The sequence below is a fragment of the Trachemys scripta genome, chromosome 1 (assembly GCF_013100865.1).
Source record: "Trachemys scripta elegans isolate TJP31775 chromosome 1, CAS_Tse_1.0, whole genome shotgun sequence".
Classification (NCBI taxonomy): Eukaryota; Metazoa; Chordata; order Testudines; family Emydidae; genus Trachemys; species Trachemys scripta.
This window is the reverse complement of record NC_048298.1, coordinates 271995752-272016080: the sequence shown is the minus strand read 5'-3', so window position 1 is coordinate 272016080 and position 20329 is coordinate 271995752. Positions and strand designations below refer to the sequence as shown.

The 20329-nt window shown below is 39.1% G+C and overlaps 1 protein-coding gene across 1 annotated transcript in view; it reads right to left on the bottom strand.

Moving 5' to 3' along the window:
• Positions 1-20329, bottom strand: part of KLHL1 (kelch like family member 1) — a 427542-nt gene that overhangs the window by 259776 nt on the left and 147437 nt on the right. Inside the window, exon 3 of the mRNA XM_034758372.1 lies at positions 9700-9836. Within this exon, the coding sequence (XP_034614263.1) occupies positions 9700-9836 (137 nt within the window). The remainder of the gene's footprint in view (positions 1-9699; positions 9837-20329) is intronic.

Here is a 20329-nt window from a genome sequence, read left to right as displayed (position 1 = left end):
TTTTTTCTCTTAATTAATTGGCCTCTCAGAGTTGGTAAGACAACTCCCACCTGTTTATGCTCTCTGTATGTGTGTATATATATCTCCTCAATATATGTTCCATTCTATATGCATCCGAAGAAGTAGGCTGTAGTCCACGAAAGCTTATGCTCTAATAAATTTGTTAGTCTCTAAGGTGCCACAAGTACTCCTGTTCTTCTTTTTGCGGATACAGACTAACACGGCTGTTACTCTGAATCCCCATAAGTAGTACAGTAAAACACATCCATTAAAAATTGCAAGCAATCTAATATAAACTACTGATTTGAAGACTGAGTAATTAGTATTCTAGAGAAAAAAACTGTAAATTAGAGCAATACTTTACTAATGCACTTGCATAATATATATAATTTGAATTAAACTTGCAGTTCTAATTAAACTATAATTTAGTTTACTTTGCAATGAAAACTCTACTTATTTTAGATAATAAAATAATGTGTGATGATTCCATTATAAAAGAGAATTTCTTACAAAAATATATATAAATTATTCAATTACAAATGGTGGTTGGTGAAAAAAATTACTCAATAAAAACATTATAGCTTATATTTGTATATATTTTCTTCATGCTTTCTGCACTGAGCAAGTTCCATTTTAAGGATACATATTACATACTAAGATTTTAATTAATTTTGCTCCAGACATTGCTTGTTCACAGCAATATTAACACACTTCACTATCATTAAAGGTTTGTAGTTTGGCAGTTTAATTTCCTACCCATCTTCCAAGCACTACTAGATGGACAGCTCCCTTTATTTAAGCCATGCCCTTATCAGTTCTGTGCAGAACTTGATGCTCTGCTGGTAACCTTGCAATTCCACCTTGCAATTTTTTTAGAATTCTATTTACTTATACATCAGTGAACATGGTACATTTTCACAGTATCTCATGATGCTAGTGTCTATCTATACAGGAGATTCACAGAGAAGATAATTTAATGATGACTTTTTCTTTATAACCAAGCACTACAGTTATTTTAAATAAAATAATACATTTAAGAAAAAAATTAATATGTTGGCAAGGATTGGTCATTATCAAAATAAAAAGTCAATAAATCGTCAGACTAACACGTTGCACACATACAGTACAGCAACTTTCAAAATTAGGCAAACATTATATACTGCTTTACTTAATATACTTAAGCACATGAACTGTGAGTTATTAAGGCTCAGTCCTTCATTCCTTATGTACTGAAAGTTATTGTTTCCCATCCCCATCATTCAAACAATTCCCCACTCTTATATTTCCCCTCCATTTTCAAATGGCTCAATCAAACAAACAAACAAACAAACAAACAAACAAACAAACAGGTAAACCTTGAAGCATCCTTGAAGGTCAACAGATTCAGGCTATTTTAGACCAGGGGTAGTAAGGCAGAGTTGCCTCCCACTGGACCTGAGAGGGAGGGACCATTACATGCCTTCGGCTGGGCACAGCCAAACATGCCCTTCCTCCCATACCGGAAACACTGGGGCGGACAGAAAGTATAAAGAGAGGGACCATTAGCTCCGTTTTTGCTGGGCCAGGGAAGGAGTGGGATGTCTGGATCCCTCTGTGGGTTCCCAGACCAGTTGCTGAGCCATGCAGTGCCGTGCCAATGAAGGAGGCTGAGGGCAGGGAGGTTTTGCTAGAGCCGACATCAGCCGATTATGAAGCAGCAAGAGAGATCTCGTTGCCAGCAGAGCAACGCTGGTGAAAGCAGAAAGTAGAAAGTAGCCCATGGGAACCAGACATTGATCCAGTTGTGCTGCCAGGAAAAGAGGCAGCATGTTTTGGTTGTTTCCCAGCTGACCCAGTGGCAGGACTACCTGACACTGTTAGGGAGCTAGGCTGGGTCCCCTTACTTCCCCCCCCCCTTCACAATCTCCTCTCACACCTGGGACCAGTGATCAACCTGAGGCCTAAAGCTGTGGCCATAGACTATTGCTTTGCCCTGCCCAGAGGACCAGAACCCATACACTGTTCCTTTACTGTCTGGCCCAGCCTAAAGGTGCTGTCCCACCCACAGGGCCAGAAACCCGACTGTTGGAGTCAGCTATGAGTAAATGGAGTGACCTCCCTCCAGACTCGAGAGGGAGGGACCATTACACCAAGAAAGATAAAGAACCTTCATCCTGGGGGACATTCACAGAGAACACTCTGCCACTAGCCCCTTCTGATTTACACCAAAGGTGTTCCCTCTTGCATGTCTCTGCTGATCTCAGTTCTGGCAGTGTGGCACAAGGTGAAGCAGTCTCTTACAGGCTAGACCCACTCCCTGTACAATACATGGGGAGAGATAGGTGCCTAAGAATGGGATCTACAAAAGCCAGAATGCTAAGCAAGGAGCCAGTAGGAAATGCTGAGGACTGTGATGTGGCCTAAGCACCACCCCTCTTATGGAGTTAGGTGCCTATCTCTGCTTGGGCTTCTGAGCCGTGAACCCTCTCCTGGAGTTAGATGCCTAAGTCGTTTTTTTTTTTTTTTTTTTTTTTCAAGGAATGATACTGCAGTCCTCCCCCCCCATAACTTTTAGCCCAGTAGTTAAGACACTCACCAAGGATGTTGGAGTAGGAATTTGAACTGGAATATCCCACGTCTAAGGAGAGGTGCCATAACCACTTGACCATGGGCTATTTTGATAAGGGTGCTCTCAATGTCTTCTGTTGAAGCTATTCCACCGTGTATCAATAACACTGCTCTACAGCCAAAATGCTTCTGAAATAAATGTAGTCAAACTTTACTAATTCTGGGTCACTGAGAACGAAAATGATGCTTAAAATTGTTGATTGGCTCTAGTTTTCAAGATATGCTATTGGGTCAGTATATACGACCCTTGACTTGGGAATGGTGAAGGATAAGTGAGTTATAAAGGGAAGGGATCTCAATTTAAACCAGAAATGACTAAAATATATCTTTGACTGGATCTATGAATAAATCTATGACTGGGTTTGGACAGTACTTGCTTTTTAGGCAAAACAATGAATGATGCAATCTGAAGCTGGTATTGCATCATACATGATATGAATTGCATCATGTTATTCCTAGAAGTCATGGATGATGCAATCATAACAAAGCTTACATCACTCTGCTGAACAAATTGCCCTATATCAGCTCTAGAAATCATACAGCGTCGTGCTCTCTTATTTGTCAGTTTTGATTTTGCAAAGGGACACATTTCTGTTTAGCCAAAGTGAGCAGAGATGCCTCGTACTTGTGTGAACAGTGCAGATAACGTCTGCTATGTTTGTGGTGAAGTGACTTTTGTATCACAAAAGCGCAGTATAACCACTATGGTTAAGAAAGCCTATCACCTTTATTTTGGCTGCAAAATTGGAGATCAGGACAAGAGGTGGGCCCCACACATATGCTGCAACACTTGTGCAACATATCTTCGCCAGTGGTTGAACAGGAAAAGGAAATCTATGCCTTTTGCAGTGCCAATGATTTGGAGAGAGCCAACAGATCATACCAGCAATTGGTACTTCTGCATGGTGCCTTCAGTTGAGAAAGGTGTGTCAAAGAAGAAAAAGTAGACTGTGCATTACCCAAATATTCCATCAGCTATAGGCCCAGTACCCCAAGGAGAAGGACTGCCAGTTCCTGATGCACCAGAATCATTCTCACTTGAGTCAGACGAGGAAGAGGAAGAGGATGAAACTTCTGGTCCTGAACCATCAATGTCACAGGACCCACATTTTCTTCCATCCTCCTCCTCTGAACCACACCTCATAACACAAGGTGAATTGAATGACCTTGTCAGGGATTTGGAACTACCCAAGAGTAAAGCAGAGCTGTTGGGCTCCAGACTACAGCGGTGGAATCTCCTGGCAGGTGATGTTAGGGTTTCCATGTTCCGTGACCGTCAAAAGGATCTTGTCCCATTCTTCTTCATGGAAGGTGATCTTGTAGCCTGCAACAACATCAATGGTGTGATGGCAGCCCTCAACATTGTTTACGATCCAGATGAGTGGAGACTGTTCATTGATTCATCATGAGTCTTAAAGCGGTTTTACTGCATAATGGCAATGTTTTGCCATCAATTCCAGTTGGTCATGCAGTCCATATGAAGGAAACCTATGACAACATGAAACAACTTTTGAGGGGCAAAAACTATGACCAACATCAGTGGCAGCTTTGTGGCGATTTGAAGGTTGTTGCTCTCTTGCTTGGTCTGCAGACTGGATACACAAAGTACTGCTGTTTTCTCTGCAAATGGGATAGTCGTGCAAGAGATTCCCACTACATCAAGAAAGATTGGCCACTCCGACAGTCATTGGAGCCTGGGAGGAAAAGTGTTCAGCATCCACCACTTGTTGAATCAAGGAAGATTTTGTTACCACCCTTACACATCAAGCTGGGTCTGATGAAGAACTTTGTCAAGGCCATTGACAAAACACAAGCAGCTTTCAAGTACCTCTGTGGAAAATTTCCAAGGTTAAGTGAAGCTAAGATAAAGGAAGGTGTCTTTGTTGGTCCTCAGATTCATGAACTTCTTCGAGATGATGCATTTGACCATGCACTACGAGGCAAGGAAAAGATGGCATGGAAAGCCTTCCAGTTAGTGGCAATAAATTTTCTCAGAAACAACAAAGTAGACAACTACAGGTTGTTGGTGGAAAACCTCCTCAAGGCATACAAAAGACTTGGATGCAACATGTCACTAAAGATACATTTTTTGCACTCTCATCTAGATTTTTTTCCACCGAACTGCGGAGCAGTGAGCGACGAGCACGGCGAGCGATTTCACCAGGACATTGCAACAATGGGGAAATGCTATCAGGGCAAATGGAGCCCATCAATGCTTGCAGACTATTGCTGACAGTGACAAGAGATGCTCCATTAAATGAATACAAGAGACAAGCCAAGAAGCGCCGAGTAGACACTGAATAGGACTAAACTATGTACATAACAGTTTTTTTCCTTTTGTTTCATAATAAATTTTATTTATATAACCCTTTTGCTGATTTTTAAAGTGTTACATAAACAGGACAAGTGAAATATTATCATGTAAAGCAACCATAAACACATGAAAAGACCTAGGTTTACTATTTATGATTAAAACTCTACTATCTACACAATATACATAGACATAAAATGTAAAAACTTAAATATCTTAGAAACAGTAGCCAATCAGTTGTTTTAATTGTCATATTTGAATTCAGCACATCAAAATACATAATAAATAGCACATTTTATCTCTGAAGCAGACGACTTCTCAAAAATTGTAGACCAGTATAATTAAATAAATAAACTTGAATGGAAACAGCGAGAATGAGTTTATAGTCCCGTAGTTAGGGCACTCACCTAAGAGGTGGGAAACCAAATTCAAATTTCTTCTCCACATCAGACATTAATTGCCTACAGGGTTAGGTGGGAATTGAGCTGGGATTTGGGGCATCTCTGTGGTGCCTAAATGTTGGACTTCAGTATCTAACTGCCACTTTAGGTGCCTAAGCCCTTTTGTGGCTCTAGACTCAGATAGTTAGGTAAACAAGGATAATCAAAAAACAATGGCAAAAGTTCAATGATTAATTCATATAATAAGGATGATAAAGAACAGCTTTGCTTTGCTCCCCTCACAAGCTTAGAGAGCTCTGATTATACATGTATCAGTATTGTAACAGGTAGCTTTTGATCAAAGACACTAACCCGTGTACAAAATTGGGGACCAATACTGAAAAATTCTAGAGTTGAAAATAAATCTCCTAAGGAAGCCATTTGACTGTGTCTGCTGAGTCAAGATTTAGAATGAGTTCATGAGGTTTTTTTGCCACTGCAGGAAGTAAATAAGGTTTTATTCTCCTTTCATTGTTACTGGCTGTCCAATACTGTAGAAAGCCAGACTGATATGTATGAACTGAGAGAAGGAACAGTTCATTTGAATACACCCCAGCAAGGACTTTTGTGAAGGAATTTTAGTGTACCCTCAAAAAAAAGATGATACAGAATTTGTTGGTTTGAAGTAACTGGACATTTTGTGTAAGGTATGAGAAAAATTCTTATTTTTTTAAAAATAAGTGTCCTGAATTTCAAAAGTGCTGAGCACTCAGCAGCCCTCAGTGATTTAACTGCCCAAAAGACCATGCCCTTGTCAGAGTCGTAGAGAGTGCAGTTCCCATGAAGGAGTTGTTATTATGAAAAACAGTGTTACTAGGAAGCTGAAAATCTGTAGAGATACCAATAAGGGCTTGATGTTTAAGATAAAAGCATCTCTTTATCGATCAGAGGATGTAGTAACTGATAGCAGTCCCCCTTTTGGATAGATGTGGCTATCAACCTTGGTGTCTGTGATGAACGCACATTCACTCATCTTTTGGGAGGTTCAGTTTTCAAGTGTTGTAACATTATTTTGTTTTATTACTTTAATTGAAGAGAGCAGCCAGTGATCAATAAGAGGATGCTTTTATCTCAATCACTGATCTTTTATTTATAAATACAGGTTTTCAGGCACCTATTAACACTGCTTACAATTTTTAGTGTGTGATAGAGATCAAATAATTTCATTAGACTCTAAACCACTGTAAAACTGGCAGATAGATTACATTAATATAACAAGGACATATAATTGTTTACACCTGTTTAAAACTAGTGGCAATGCTATACTGTCAGCACGTATGGTGTGATCACTTTTTTCTGTTCTGATAGATTTCTTCAAAAACTGCTATAAGCCCATAATCATCCTTGATTTACTGTAACACTCAACTGCCCCCAAGTAAAGATGTTGTCTCAGACAACAGCAACTAAATCTGAAATTAATTTAATTTTTGGTACCACATATCCAGATATAATTATGGAGATTTTGTTGTCTAATTCTGACAAATGGAGTTAGTAAAGTCAATTACTGCCTCTCTACAAACGGGAAACCTAACATGGGCATCCCACAGAAGATATTCCTGTATGTTTATAAATTGTAGATGTCAGGACACCAGCATGGTGGAAATCTGTTAAAATACTGATGGCCTTTTTGCAGTCTCTTCTGGAAAGCTCACACTTCAGACTTTGCCCATCTCCTTACTCAATAGCCCTTAGCATATCAATTTAAAGAATCAAGCTCTTGGGAACTTTGAAGTTAAACTGACTCTGACAATGAATGACCATTTGCCAGCATTTAACATATAATATCTAATTATCTGAAATGGACCTAAGATGTACAGTTAAAATCCTGATTTATATACAAATTTCCACAAAGTTTGAGTGGGTTCAGAACCAAGGATTGGACTCTGTGTATAGAGGTGTGCCTGAGCCCCAAAGTTCAGATCCAGAGCTAAACTTAGCTAAAGTTTGAGAGGGTTTGGATCTGGCTTTCCACTCTTAGCTGATCTCTAATACACGAGCTTTATAGTCAGAGATGGTAGCACCTGCTATATTTATGTTTGCCTGACACTTCCCACTTCTTTGACAAACTTTCACTATTCAGCTGCAATTTTCCATATCATAGAAGATTAGGGTTGGAAGAAACCTCAGGAGGTCATCTAGTCCAACCCCCGACTCAAAGCAGGACCAACACCAACTAAATTATCCCAGCCAGGGCTTTGTCAAGCCGGACCTTAAAAACCTCACATATTTGCCTCAGGCTGAATTTTTCTAAAAAGTTTCAGCTAACATGTTTGAGCTGTTTCAGGTAATAATATGAGAGGAAAAATATTTTACCCATCTAAAAAAAAAAGTTATTACAGAAGTTTTATTGGCCAGCTGTCTAGCAGCCCCAGCCTTTGGTTTGAGGACTAGAAATGTGGTGCAGGGTTGCCTTTTTTGCTTGGATATGCCTTCCGCTGTTTCTGAGACAAAAATGCACAACTTTGCTAAGTTATAAGCTGCTGAAAAATCTCAGTTTGCACACACTGGGTTGCAATTAATTTTCGGAATATAAGAGAAAGCCAAGGAAGACAACTTTATCCTACACATAGGAAGTAACCGGGCAGTGTGATTACATTCATCCATGATCACAACTAGCCCTGGTTGAAACACTGCAGAAGACATTTAGGGTGAGAAATTTATTTAGACTGGAGGTTGGCCTGTTAAATTTAGTCTCTAGGAATCATGTTATGATTTTGTATTATATGCAACCCTTCTGTTTTCATCATCCTTGCTCACAATCTCTTAAATCTTGATCTTTGGTAATAAACTTACGATTGCTTTCCCTAAAAATATATCTCAGTGTGGTGGTATTGTACGGGGGGCTGATCCTGAGTTGAGTCATTCCAGCTGCTGTGTACACATAATGTGGTATTTCTGTGGCCTGTTCAGTAGAGAAGGGGCTGAACTACAGGGGTACACTTCAAAGAGGCTTAAAGAGTGGGATACATCAATTTTTAACCTTCAAGACAAAGTAAAGGCTGACATAGCTCAGAGGAGATTTTTTGGGAGGGAGGCTACCAGGCTGAAGTGGAGGTGTCAAGTAGCTGACAGCCAGTTAAGCACAAGCAAGCCTCTCTCTCACTTGTGGCAGGGGGGTAACAAGGTGACTCGAAGTCCTGGGTACCATGGGAACCATCACATAAAAGTGCTATATAATGCTAAGTATGCTGAAAAATCAGGCATATGTGTCACATACTGCACACCCAAAAGTAGTGGGAACTTTTGACCATAATCTTTCTGTGTCTCACCTCCTCATGTGTAAATTGGGGATAATAAAATCCCTTGAATTTACATGAGTACTTTAGAAATAATTCATTAATGTTTGTGAAGCACTCAAATATTACAATGATGAAAATGGGGTAAATAAAACCCCACGATGAAATTAATAGTATAGTCTGAAAAGATTTGGAATAGAGTGCAGTAAATAATGCCTGGGGCTACACATTGAACAGTGAGGAAAAAAACCCAAACATTGAATAGCAGCTCATTCAGTCACCACCGTCCATTTTGTGGAGTGAATGGGGCTGGTACACTGTGAGAAAAAAACAGAATGTGATCACATAATTAACAGCTGTATGCATACACAAAGGGGACAAATTAAAGTTGCACAGACTACCTTAATTCTGGTATTTCCTGTCTTTTGAGTGCTTGACTTTGCAACCTTAATGTTCTTTTAATGTTGTTTTTGTGTGTGAGATACATATATATGATTTGACTTCACTCAGTAATAAAATACAGCAGCTGTTCAGAAAAACACAGCTGTTCAGTAACATAGAGAAACACTACATAACAGATTGAAAGGCTAGACCAGGAATTGAAGAAGACTGTATCCAATTCAAACTAAAACAGGATTTTTTTTTTAAAGTATAAAGTAAATAGAATTTGACCAGGACATTAGAACGCTCCTGTACTTCCAAAAAGTGCCATAGATCCTGACCACATATGGCCATTTGTGTTTTAGGATTATCCAATACACAGTGCTTTTCTCAACAGTGATAGATAATACAATGCTAGATCACACCTGGCACATTAAGTAGAATGTCATTTACGACTATCTAAAAAATGCCTTTTCCTGGACACTCCAAGTTCCCACCAAGCCCGATCCTATATAGGTTTTGGAGATTTGAGTTCAGAGTCTAAGGTGCAGAATGATGATCGATTAAAAAAATAGAATGATATTAAATATTCCAAACACGTATTAAATGAAGGGTTTTAAATTAATACTGAATAAGAAAAATACATAAGATATACCTCTTAACTCATAGGAAACAAATATGAATATCCTCCTTTCTGGGAAACATAATGAATACATTATAGTACCTGTGTATGCAAACTGAACAAGATCCCACAGAGCATTAGGGTCGATGCCTTCCATTTTGATCTCCTCTTGCTTGGCCTCACAAACATCACTTGTAAACATGGCAGCAAAGTAGTCAGAGACAGAACTGAGAACAAGCCTACAAAAAAGTGACATAGGTGTCAGTAAAATTACTGCATTTCCATTAGTTCCCTAAAATGATTACATTAAGAATACTCACAGATTTTTATTTATTAAAATGTTAAGTAGTATCAGTATTTTATTAATATCTATAGATGGAGAGATATAAAATGACAAGTGGGCTAATACTTCCCATTATAATTTGTTTTTGCATCACAATGTAACTCAAGTGGTACATAAGCACAGAAGTACAAAAGCAGAATAGACCAATTAGTTTACAGTCTTAGTCACTGAGGCCCTATCATGTCAGGATCAGAAATAATGTCACTTTTGTTAAGATAACTTGGTGTCAAAGCCAGATTATGCGAGAAATTGGTACCATGGATCAGAGGTGCTCTTAATACCTTCCAAAAGGCAAACACTGTACTCCACCCTGAACTCCACACATAGCAATTTAGATTTCAGTGGGATTACTGTAAGGCAGTGATTCTCAAACTTGGGCCGCTGCTTGTTCAGGGAAAGCCCTTGACGGGCTGGGCTGGTTTGTTTACCTGCTGCGTCCGCAGGTTCGGGCAGATCGCGGTTCCCACTGGACGTGGTTCGCCGCTCCAGGCCAATGGGGGCTGCAGGAAAGGCGGCCAGCACGTCCCTCAGCCCGCGCTGCTTCCTGCAGCCCCCATTGGCCTGGAGCGGTGAACCGCGGCCAGTGGGAGCCGTGATCAGCCAAACCTGTGGATGCGGCAGGTAAACAAACCGGCCCAGACCACAAGGGGCTTTCCCTGAACAAGCAGCAGCCCAAGTTTGAGAACCACTGGTGTAAGATACTAATATGAGCAAAGACATCAAAATTTAGTGGAAGCAAATTGTTTATTTAGGACACATTACCTATAGAAAATTAATTGCTTAATTGCCACCATCTATGGCTTGTTTGTCTGGGGACATAATTTGTATAAAACTAATATACTGAAAAAATATACATGTCAGGAATATCCTATTTCTTTAAGACCCAAACACCAGATCTTTAAACATTCATTCAAATGTCATCTTATAATAACGTGATTTTGTCCTTTGTCAGGTATGGATATTTACAGAAAATAATAGGATCAGAAAATGTTTGGGGGAAACCTAAACATAGAATGAGTCTTACACACCATAGTAAACCATAACAATAGTCCTCATCTTATATTCTCAGAACAGTCAATGCACAAGTGCATAGCTGCTAGAGGGAGTAGGAAAAGCCCTGGGAGATGCTCACTCCCCTTGCATTAGGATGTGTATTCAGTACCAATCACCACATCAAGATCTGATACATTCACATACATATTCAATCAGGCCTTTAATGACAATAAGAGAAAAATACATCACAATACATCACTTTTTAAAAAAAGACAATACCTTTTATCCTAACTGATTCATGATCAAAGTATATTTAATACTTGGAAACATTCTGTCAGATAAAGCCTCTCAAGTAATAGTTTGCAAGCCATTTTGTTTTAAATCTCACATCTAAGGCATGATCTTATTCCCATGTGACAAATGCTGTATTGTTTCTTATTTATTAATGATTGTCTTAGATTTAATACCCTAGCTGTAAATTAGACAATTAGACTTTGAAGTAATGGCTGATTAAAAAAAACATCAAAGATTGGCTAAACTTCACAGGATAACTTTACTGCATTAAAATGCTATTCACAGATTTTTAGGCTTCCAATGGATAAAAATACTGTGTAAAAATGCACTGATTAAATAAAGTTGAACAATATTCTTTTAAAACAATTAAGTATCTTTTCTCTAATTTTCACCATTCATAACATAGTCATAAATTATTTATGTTATATTATAACATATCCAAATAAAGGGAGAATTCCTGACCTAATTCAGAGGTGCAGTGGATGGAAAAAATATAACAATGAAGGACAGGAGTGCTATCCATGTCTTTTGCCAAGCCTCTCCAAGGGCAAGCAACTGGGATTGTGAAGAGGCTATTTGGACTAGCCATCTGCACTAGCACCCCCACACAAACAAGCCAAGATTTTGGCTAGTGAGTAGTTAGAATTTCTTTTAAAATTGTCTCCAGCAACATCTGAGAAACATGTTAATAGTGAAAATAGCTGTATTAGCAACGGAAAAGACCAATAATTAATTCCACAACATTCTAAAACTTTTTTCCCCTTTCATATTATTTATTAAACAAGTGAAATTCAATTGAAAGACACCTCCTAATTAATTTTTTTTCCTGAAAGGTAACACTTTATTAAATCATACTTTTGCTTCACAAACATCCAATATTCAAATGGAATTAAAAAAAAAAAAAAGAAGATATTAAAGGGCTCGATTAATCTATAGTGATCTGCTGCTTTCTGCACCTCTCAAGGGTGCAAATAGTTGTAAATCTTGACCTGGAGATATGCTGACCTATTCAACAGAAAGGTCAGTTGTCTCATTGATGTCATTTTCCCAACTACTGCACTGCCCATAGGAATATATTAATTCAGGGATCGGCAACCTTTGGCACGCAGACGGCCAGGGTAAGGCAGTTTGTTTACCTGCTGCGTCCGCAGGTTCGGCCGATCGCAGCTCCTACTGGCCAAAGGTTGCCAATCCCTGTACTAATGAATCTTTCTTGCTTTGAAGATCATTACATCCAGTTCTTCACATAGGTTCAGAGATGATTCATGGAGAGAAAAATAATTTGTGGGGGGGAGAGGAATTTAATCCAGGTAGATTGACTTCTTAATTGCACCAACCATTAGCTGGAATTGCAACCTGCTCCCAATAACCCCCAAAACTTTCTGTTTCCACTTGCAACATGTTATGTACTGGCAAGCTTTTCCTATTTTATTTCTGTCTGACTTCTTTCATAGTACAATGATGCATTACAATTTTCCCAGCAGCCTTGTGACATCCTAGGCCCCTATGATCACTCTGTTAAAAGGTTATGATGATATATTTTGTACAAAGTACATCTTGTGAGTATCATTTGACAACTCGGTCTGCTGAACATTACTGTCCTGGTAAAATGTGTGTATCATCATTGTATGTACAATTATAAGATTCTACTCTATAACATTGCTGTAACATGCTCCAGAGTTAGAAAGCAGGCCAAAACAGTTTTGCAGAGACAACAAGGCTATAACTTAGTTAACTAAACATTATCAAGCAGGGGAGAACGTGTGAACAAGAAATTTACATTCCATCACAGGGATGATTCACATCCACAAGAGACTGTTTTTCACCATGACTGAGCAAGGATGTCTCTAGTACAAAAAACTGAATTATAAAGATGGAAGAAAAATGCTTGATCTCACTCTCCTCCTTCATCTCTGCTAAGGACATCAATGACTCCTAAAGAACTGAACTTTGTGTGTGGGGGGGAGGAGGGCAGAGAGATCCTGGCTGAAAAGAAACTCCGCCAATGGACTGCAAAGCATCTGGTGAGAAAGATATTTTCTTTAAGTCCCTTTTAGCTTGTTAAGTTAGATGTCAGTTGCATTTCATCTTTTATTTATTTTGTAACCAATCCTCACTTTTATGCCTCTTTACTTGTAGTCACTTAAAATCTTACTTTTGTTTCAGGTAGTTAATACATTTATCTTATTGTTTTATCTTAACCAGTGTGTTTGGATTAAATGGGTGGGAAACTCCATTTGGGATAGCAATGCTGGTCATATAATTTTCCTGTGATGAAATGACGGACTTTATATGAGCTTGCACTGTTCAGTAGTGTGCTGGGCAATACAGGATGCACATTTCTGGGGGAAAGTTTGGGACTAGAGAATCTTCTGGTGTTCTTCCGCAGTGTGATTCATGACTGGCTAGCTAGTAGCACTCAATGCTGTGTAACTAGGAGCAAGTTACAAGCTGGAGGCTGTGTGCTAACTAGCAAGGAGTGGCTGTTCTTGAGTAAATCAATGCAAAAAGGCATCCAAGTTGGAGAACTGAGGAGACACAGTTATTCAGCACTCCAGATGGTACCCTGGGTAATGTCACAAGTCTACATACAAATATCCAGTCACACAGCAGGAAACATCTAGGGAGTTCCTTACTGCATAAGGACATTTAGGGCCTGATTCTTCTCATACTAGTTTATTCCATTGACCTCAGTGGAATTGCTCCAGATTTACAGCAGTGTAAATGAGAAGAGAAAGACACTAATGGCGTCTGCTTCAGCATCTTAAGTCCTTTAACATTTAGAAATATTTTTCATTAAAAATATTGCCCTTTTTCTGATGGTCAGACACAAAAGATACTTTACTTGATGCAGTAATATAGAATTACATAAAAATACTTCATGTTATGGGTCTGCAGAAAATGCTCGATTTTAAAATAGGCAACCTGGTTTGAATAAAAATAGAGCTGAACCTTCACCAAAAATTACTGGTGAAAGCCTTCCCTCAAGATCAAAATAATTTGATTACTTCTCTCTACCATTCATTCATTATGTTACCTTTGGAACTTCATGGTTTCAACGGGTACTGGAAGTGAAAGAACAAAAATGAAGGCTACAGTAGGGGGAACTGTATCCTGGAAAGCAATTATTGTGAAAAGGAATTAGTGCTCAAAGTGGACAAGGAACAAAACATGAGCACCCATGGTGGCCAGAAGGGTTAATGCAGCCCCTGAATGTATAAACGGGTGAGTAGGAGTCCTTCAGGAGCTCGATCTGTTTAATTTATTAAAAAGAAGACTGAAAGGTGACTTGATCATAGTGTCTAAGTAGTTCACAGGGAGAAAATACCAAGTATTAAAGAGCTCTTTAACCTAGTGAAGAAAGGCACAATGAGAACCATTGACGGGAAGCAGTGGCGTATTATCACCTAGGCCAGCAAGGCCTAGGCCTAGGGTGGCAAATTTTCAGGGGCAGCAAATTTAAAAAAAGCAGCCCAGCATTTTTGTAATCATGGCATCACGCGTGCCGCGATTTTACCAATCATGATAGTGCGTATTGAAACTATCAATGACGGCGCGACGTGACGCCATTTAGTAAACAACATATTCAGGACTGGAGTTGCGACAATCCTAAGCATTAACAATATGACCGGAAGGAAGAAATTAAGTGGTTCTCAGTTAAAAAAAAATGCTATACAAAAGAAAGAAAGGGAAAATGAAATGATAGCAAAAATACGCAAAATTGATTCCTTTGTTGTATCAGTTAGTGCCGACAGTGAGACAGAAAAAAAAGTTGAAAGAAGTAGTAAAGTAAAAAGTGAAAATATTGATGTGTATAAAGTACATATTAAAACTAATGAAGAAATTCTGGCTGCGGTTAGTGTTGAAGAAAATGTTCTAAATACTAGCGTATCAGAGACTACCGGGAATCATGTTGATCTGGATATCTTTGACAATACTGCAGAGATTTGTGAATCACGACAATCAGAAATTCAATCTGACAGTGGAATATCTACCATAAGTGACAATCCGGCCCAATGGATATTGAATGATGCTACAATTGAGTATTTATCAACACATGGTATTAAACAAAATATCAATAGTGATTTTACTAATTCAAAAAGACAATATACTGATAAAATGCATGTTCTAACAAAAAATGTGTTTGAACGACATCTTTTAAATGGTGAAGTAAAGCCACAGCAATATCTTGTATATTTGGAGAGCAAAGGAGCCGTGTTTTGTGCCCCATGTCGATTATTCGGAGGGATCTCTAGTCTGGCAACGAGTGGATATCATGACTGGAAAAACATATCAGCTCGACTACGTGAACATGAAAATTCGACTGAACATAAAATATGTGTACTGATAATGGTGAGGAGAGGTGAGATATCCGGAAGAATTGATACGAATTTAAAATTTCAAATGGAAGAAGACATTATTTATTGGAGAATTGTGTTGAAGAGGAGTGTAGCAGTGGTAAAGAAACTTTCAAGCAGAGGACTTGCATTTAGAGGTAAGGTGGAAAAAATTGGATCACCTTATAATGGCAATTACATGATGGCCCTTGAGTTTGTCGCAGAATTCGACCCATTTTTAGCAAGTCACATTGTATGTTACGGAAATGAAGGTCGAGGTAACATATCTTATCTTTCATCCTATCTATGTAATGAATTTATAAAATTAATGGCTTCAAATGTGATCTCAAATATTATTAAAGAAGTAAAAGAAGTCATATATTTCTCGATAAGTGTTGACTCAACTCCCGACATATCTCATGTTGATCAATTGGCTTTTATATTGAGATATGTAAACGATGATGGCATACCAGTAGAGAGGTTTCTTTGTTTTTTACCAAATACTGGCCACAAATCAGAACAGTTAGCTGATGCTGTACTTTCAACTTTGGATTGTTATGGATTAGATATCGCAAACTGCCGTGGCCAGTCATACGACAATGCCACTAACATGTCTGGTGTATATAGCAAGTTGCAAGCAAGAATTAAGAATAGAAGTCCTTATGCTGTCTATGTGCCTTGCTCTGCACATTCTTTAAATCTGGTTGGAGTATGTGCAGCAGAAAGTTGTCAAGAAGCATATTCATTTTTCTCAACTGTCCAACATCTTTATTCATTTTTTTCTGCCTCTACTCACCGATGGGAGATTTTACTATCTAATTTGAAGCCAGGCAGTAAAGTAATAAAAAGACTTTCTGAGACTCGATGGTCATCTCGAGTGGAAGCTTGTCATAATTTGAGTGAAAACTAGAATGCTATAATTAAAGCCTTAAATACAATAAAGGAAGATGCTACTGAGAAACCTGTTACACGTAATGAAGCTGCAGGCCTGCAGTGAAAACTCAATCAATTTGAGGCAGCTTTTATGGCTGTATTTTGGAGCTCACTCTTGGAAAGATTTCATATAACCAGCCCAAAACTGCAAAATGTTTATATGGATATACAGACAGTTGTAGAACTCTACAACTCACTAATAGGATACATTAACTCTATACTGGATTTGTTTGATATGTACGAAGAGAAAGCCAAAGAAAAAGCTGAAATTGAAGACTACAAATTTAACACAAGGCAAAAAAGAAAGTGTAAGCTGCAAGCTGAGGAGACACGCAAAGTTGAAGTGGAAATGTGTGGTAGAGATAAATTTAAAGTAGATACCTTTTTAACAATACTAGACCTTGTATGTTCCGAATTAAAACACAGAAGTAATGCGTATCAAGAAATTTATGGCAGATTTCATTTTCTCTCTAACATTCCCAATACTTCAACAGCAGATATAACAGTTCACGCTAAAAAAGTACAGCTATGCTACCAAGGAGATTTAGAAAACTCATTCATGAATGAGTGTCTACATTTTTGATTGTATTTGGAAGGTGTCAAAATTCCTGAAAATGAAAAGAAGTCAATTATAAGATATTGCAGCCTTCTTTGAAATCGAAACATTCATTCAGTGTATCCAAATCTTGATATTGCCATCCGAATGTTTGTTTGCACACCTGCTACAAACTGTTCAGCAGAACAATCATTTTTGGCATTAAAAAGGGTGAGAAACTATTTGAGGGCTAATCTCACTGAAGAAAAATTAAACTCCCTTTCTTTCCTGACAATTGAAAAGCATCTAACAAAGTCTCTGGATTATACAGAATTAATTAATAAGTTTGCTGCTTAAAGGTGTAGACATAAACAAATGTAATTACTTACTACTCAAATACTTCTATTTCTTTCATTTTATCTACATAAAATAAAAAATAAATATTTGATATACACCGGACCCCGCTTGAATGCGGCATTTTGGATCCATGCACAGTCCCGCGCTATAAGTGAAATTGTGCTATACAGATGCAAGTTCAAGCGAGGGTCCGCTGTACTCGTAATTTTATTTATAATAAAACTTGTAAATGTTCAATTATTTTAATGATATTTAGATGTATTTTAGTTCAAACAAATCTGTAAAAAAACTAAAACAAGTTCATATGGGGCCAGCCGCTGGAGGCGGCAATTATTTCAGGGCCTAAGGGTGGCAAAATCATTGATCCGCCAGTGACTGGAAGTTGAAGGCCAACAAATTCAAATCAGATATAAGGTGCATCTGTTTGACAGTGAGGGTGACAAACCACTGGGACAAACTACCAAAGAAGTGGTAGCTTCTCCATCTTGTGATGACTCCAACTCAAGATTGGATGTTTTTTACTTAAACACAAACTACTGGACTCAATATAGGGGTAACTGGATGAAATTCTATTGCCTCTGTGTTATGCAGGAGGTCAGACAAGATGATCTAATAGTCCCTTCAACTTTAAAAAAAAAAGTATGAATCTGATCTCTTTGAGCTGTGTTCTGCTACCATGACAAGCAGGGGTAGCAGAATTGAGCAATTTACTTTTTGCTAATTAAATCTAAAATGGGTTGCAATATTTCTTTTTGTATTTGCGTGTAGCACCACTTTTCATATAAATATATACAGGGAGATGTTTGTGGGACAGAAAAGTTAGGATGAGAGGGCTAGGTTCACAAAGGGAGTTAGGTGTTGCAATGCCTATTAAAAACTCACTGGGATGCACAAAGCTTGAGTTAGGCACTCAGGCTTCCAACAAAATGAGTGTAGGGCACCTAAAAATGGGATTCACAAAAGCCAACATGCTGAGCAGGGAGCCACCTAAGATAGCTAACAGGAGATGCCAATGAGGGGCGTGTGTGTTAAGCATCACCCCTCTCAGGGAATTCAATCTAGCATCTATCTCTGTTTGGGATTCTCAGCTCTGAGCCCTCTGCTGGGGTCAGGCACCTAAATAATCTGGTGAGTGGAAGTGGGGGAGAGGAGCTCCTTCATTACTGTCAGCCCGGAGGTTAGGGTACTCACCTCAGATGTGGGAGACTCCTACTTCAAGTCCCCCCTCCACCTGATAAGAAGGGATTTGAACAGTGATCTGCCACCTCTCAGATGAATGCTCTAACCACACTACCTAGCATGCTGTCTTTTGGGGATAACGTTCTAATGTCTCTTTCATTCATTGTACATGGAGCCTACACACCTAATTGACGTTTTGTAGATCACATTGTTATTCCAGTGATTTTCTAGGTGCCTATAAGATGAGCATTGCATTGCTGAGTGTCACAAAGCCTATGTCCCTTTTTGGATCCAGTCCTAAATTTCTGCTAGATTTTGTGATGGAGGATGGTCTGTAGTCCCCTTTTCTGGGGCCCAGATCAGTTCCTCCCCAGCTTTGGATTCTAGATGCCCTGAAGAGAACTATACAGAGTCCGGGACAGAAGAGGCAGCTGACACCTCCACTCTCCAGAAAAAGGAGCGAGCCCATGTATACTGGACATTGGTTGGCCCATCCAGCCATTACTCTTTTGTTCTAAATTTGCTTCCATGAGGTGAACATTTTGTATGAATGCCTTTTATTCTTTCATTGCTGGTAGGATGGTGAGTGCTTTCTCCATCTCTGTAGACAGTTTTATTTTGGTGACTATTAGTATTAACACAAGTCCTTTGTGGGCTATTACTGTCATAACAATCTACAGCCAAGCCCTAAGATACAACCGAATTTGCTCCAACCCCTCAGACAGAGACAAACACCTACAAGATCTTTATCAAGCATTCGTAAAACTACAATACCCACCTGGGGAAGTGAGGAAACAGATTGACAGAGCAAGACGGGTACCCAGAAATCACCTACTGCAGGACAGGCCCAACAAGGACAATAACAGAACACCACTGGCCATCACATACAGCCCCCAGCTAAAACCTCTCCAGCGCATTATCCACAATCTACAACCTATCCTGGATAATGATCCCTCACTCTCACAGACCTTGGGAGGCAGGCCAGTCCTCGCTTACAGACAACCTCCCAACCTGAAGCAAATACTCACCAGCAACTACACACCACACCACAGAAACACCAACCCAGGAACCTATCCCTGTAGCAAACCTCGTTGCCTACTCTGTCCCCATATCTACTCTGGCAACAGCATCAGAGGACCCAACCACATCAGCCACACCATCAGGGGCTCATTCACCTGCACATCCACTAATGTCATATATGCCATCATGTGCCAGCAATGCCCCTCTGCCATGTACATTGGCCAAACGGGACAGTCCCTCCGCAAAAGAATAAATGGACACAAATCGGACATCAGGAATGGTAACATACATAAGCCAGTAAGTGAACACTTCAATCTCCCTGGTCATTCTATTACAGATTTAAAAGTCACTATCATTGAACAAAAAAACTTCAGAAACAGACTTCAAAGAGAAAGAGCAGAACTAAAATTCATTTGCAAATTCAACACCATTAATCTGGGCTTGAATAGGGACTGGGAGTGGCTGGCTCACTACAGAAGCAGCTTTTCCTCTCCTGGAATTGACACCTCCTCATCTATTATTGGGAGTGGACTACATCCACCCTGATTGAATTGGCCCTGTCAACACTGGTTCTCCACTTGTGAAGTAACTCCCTGCTCTCCATGTGTCAGTATATAATGCCTGCATCTGTAACTTTCACTCTATGCATCCGAAGAAGTGAGGTTTTTACTCACGAAAGCTTATGCCCAAATAAATCTGTTAGTCTTTAAGGTGCCACCAGATTCCTTATTGTTTTTGTAG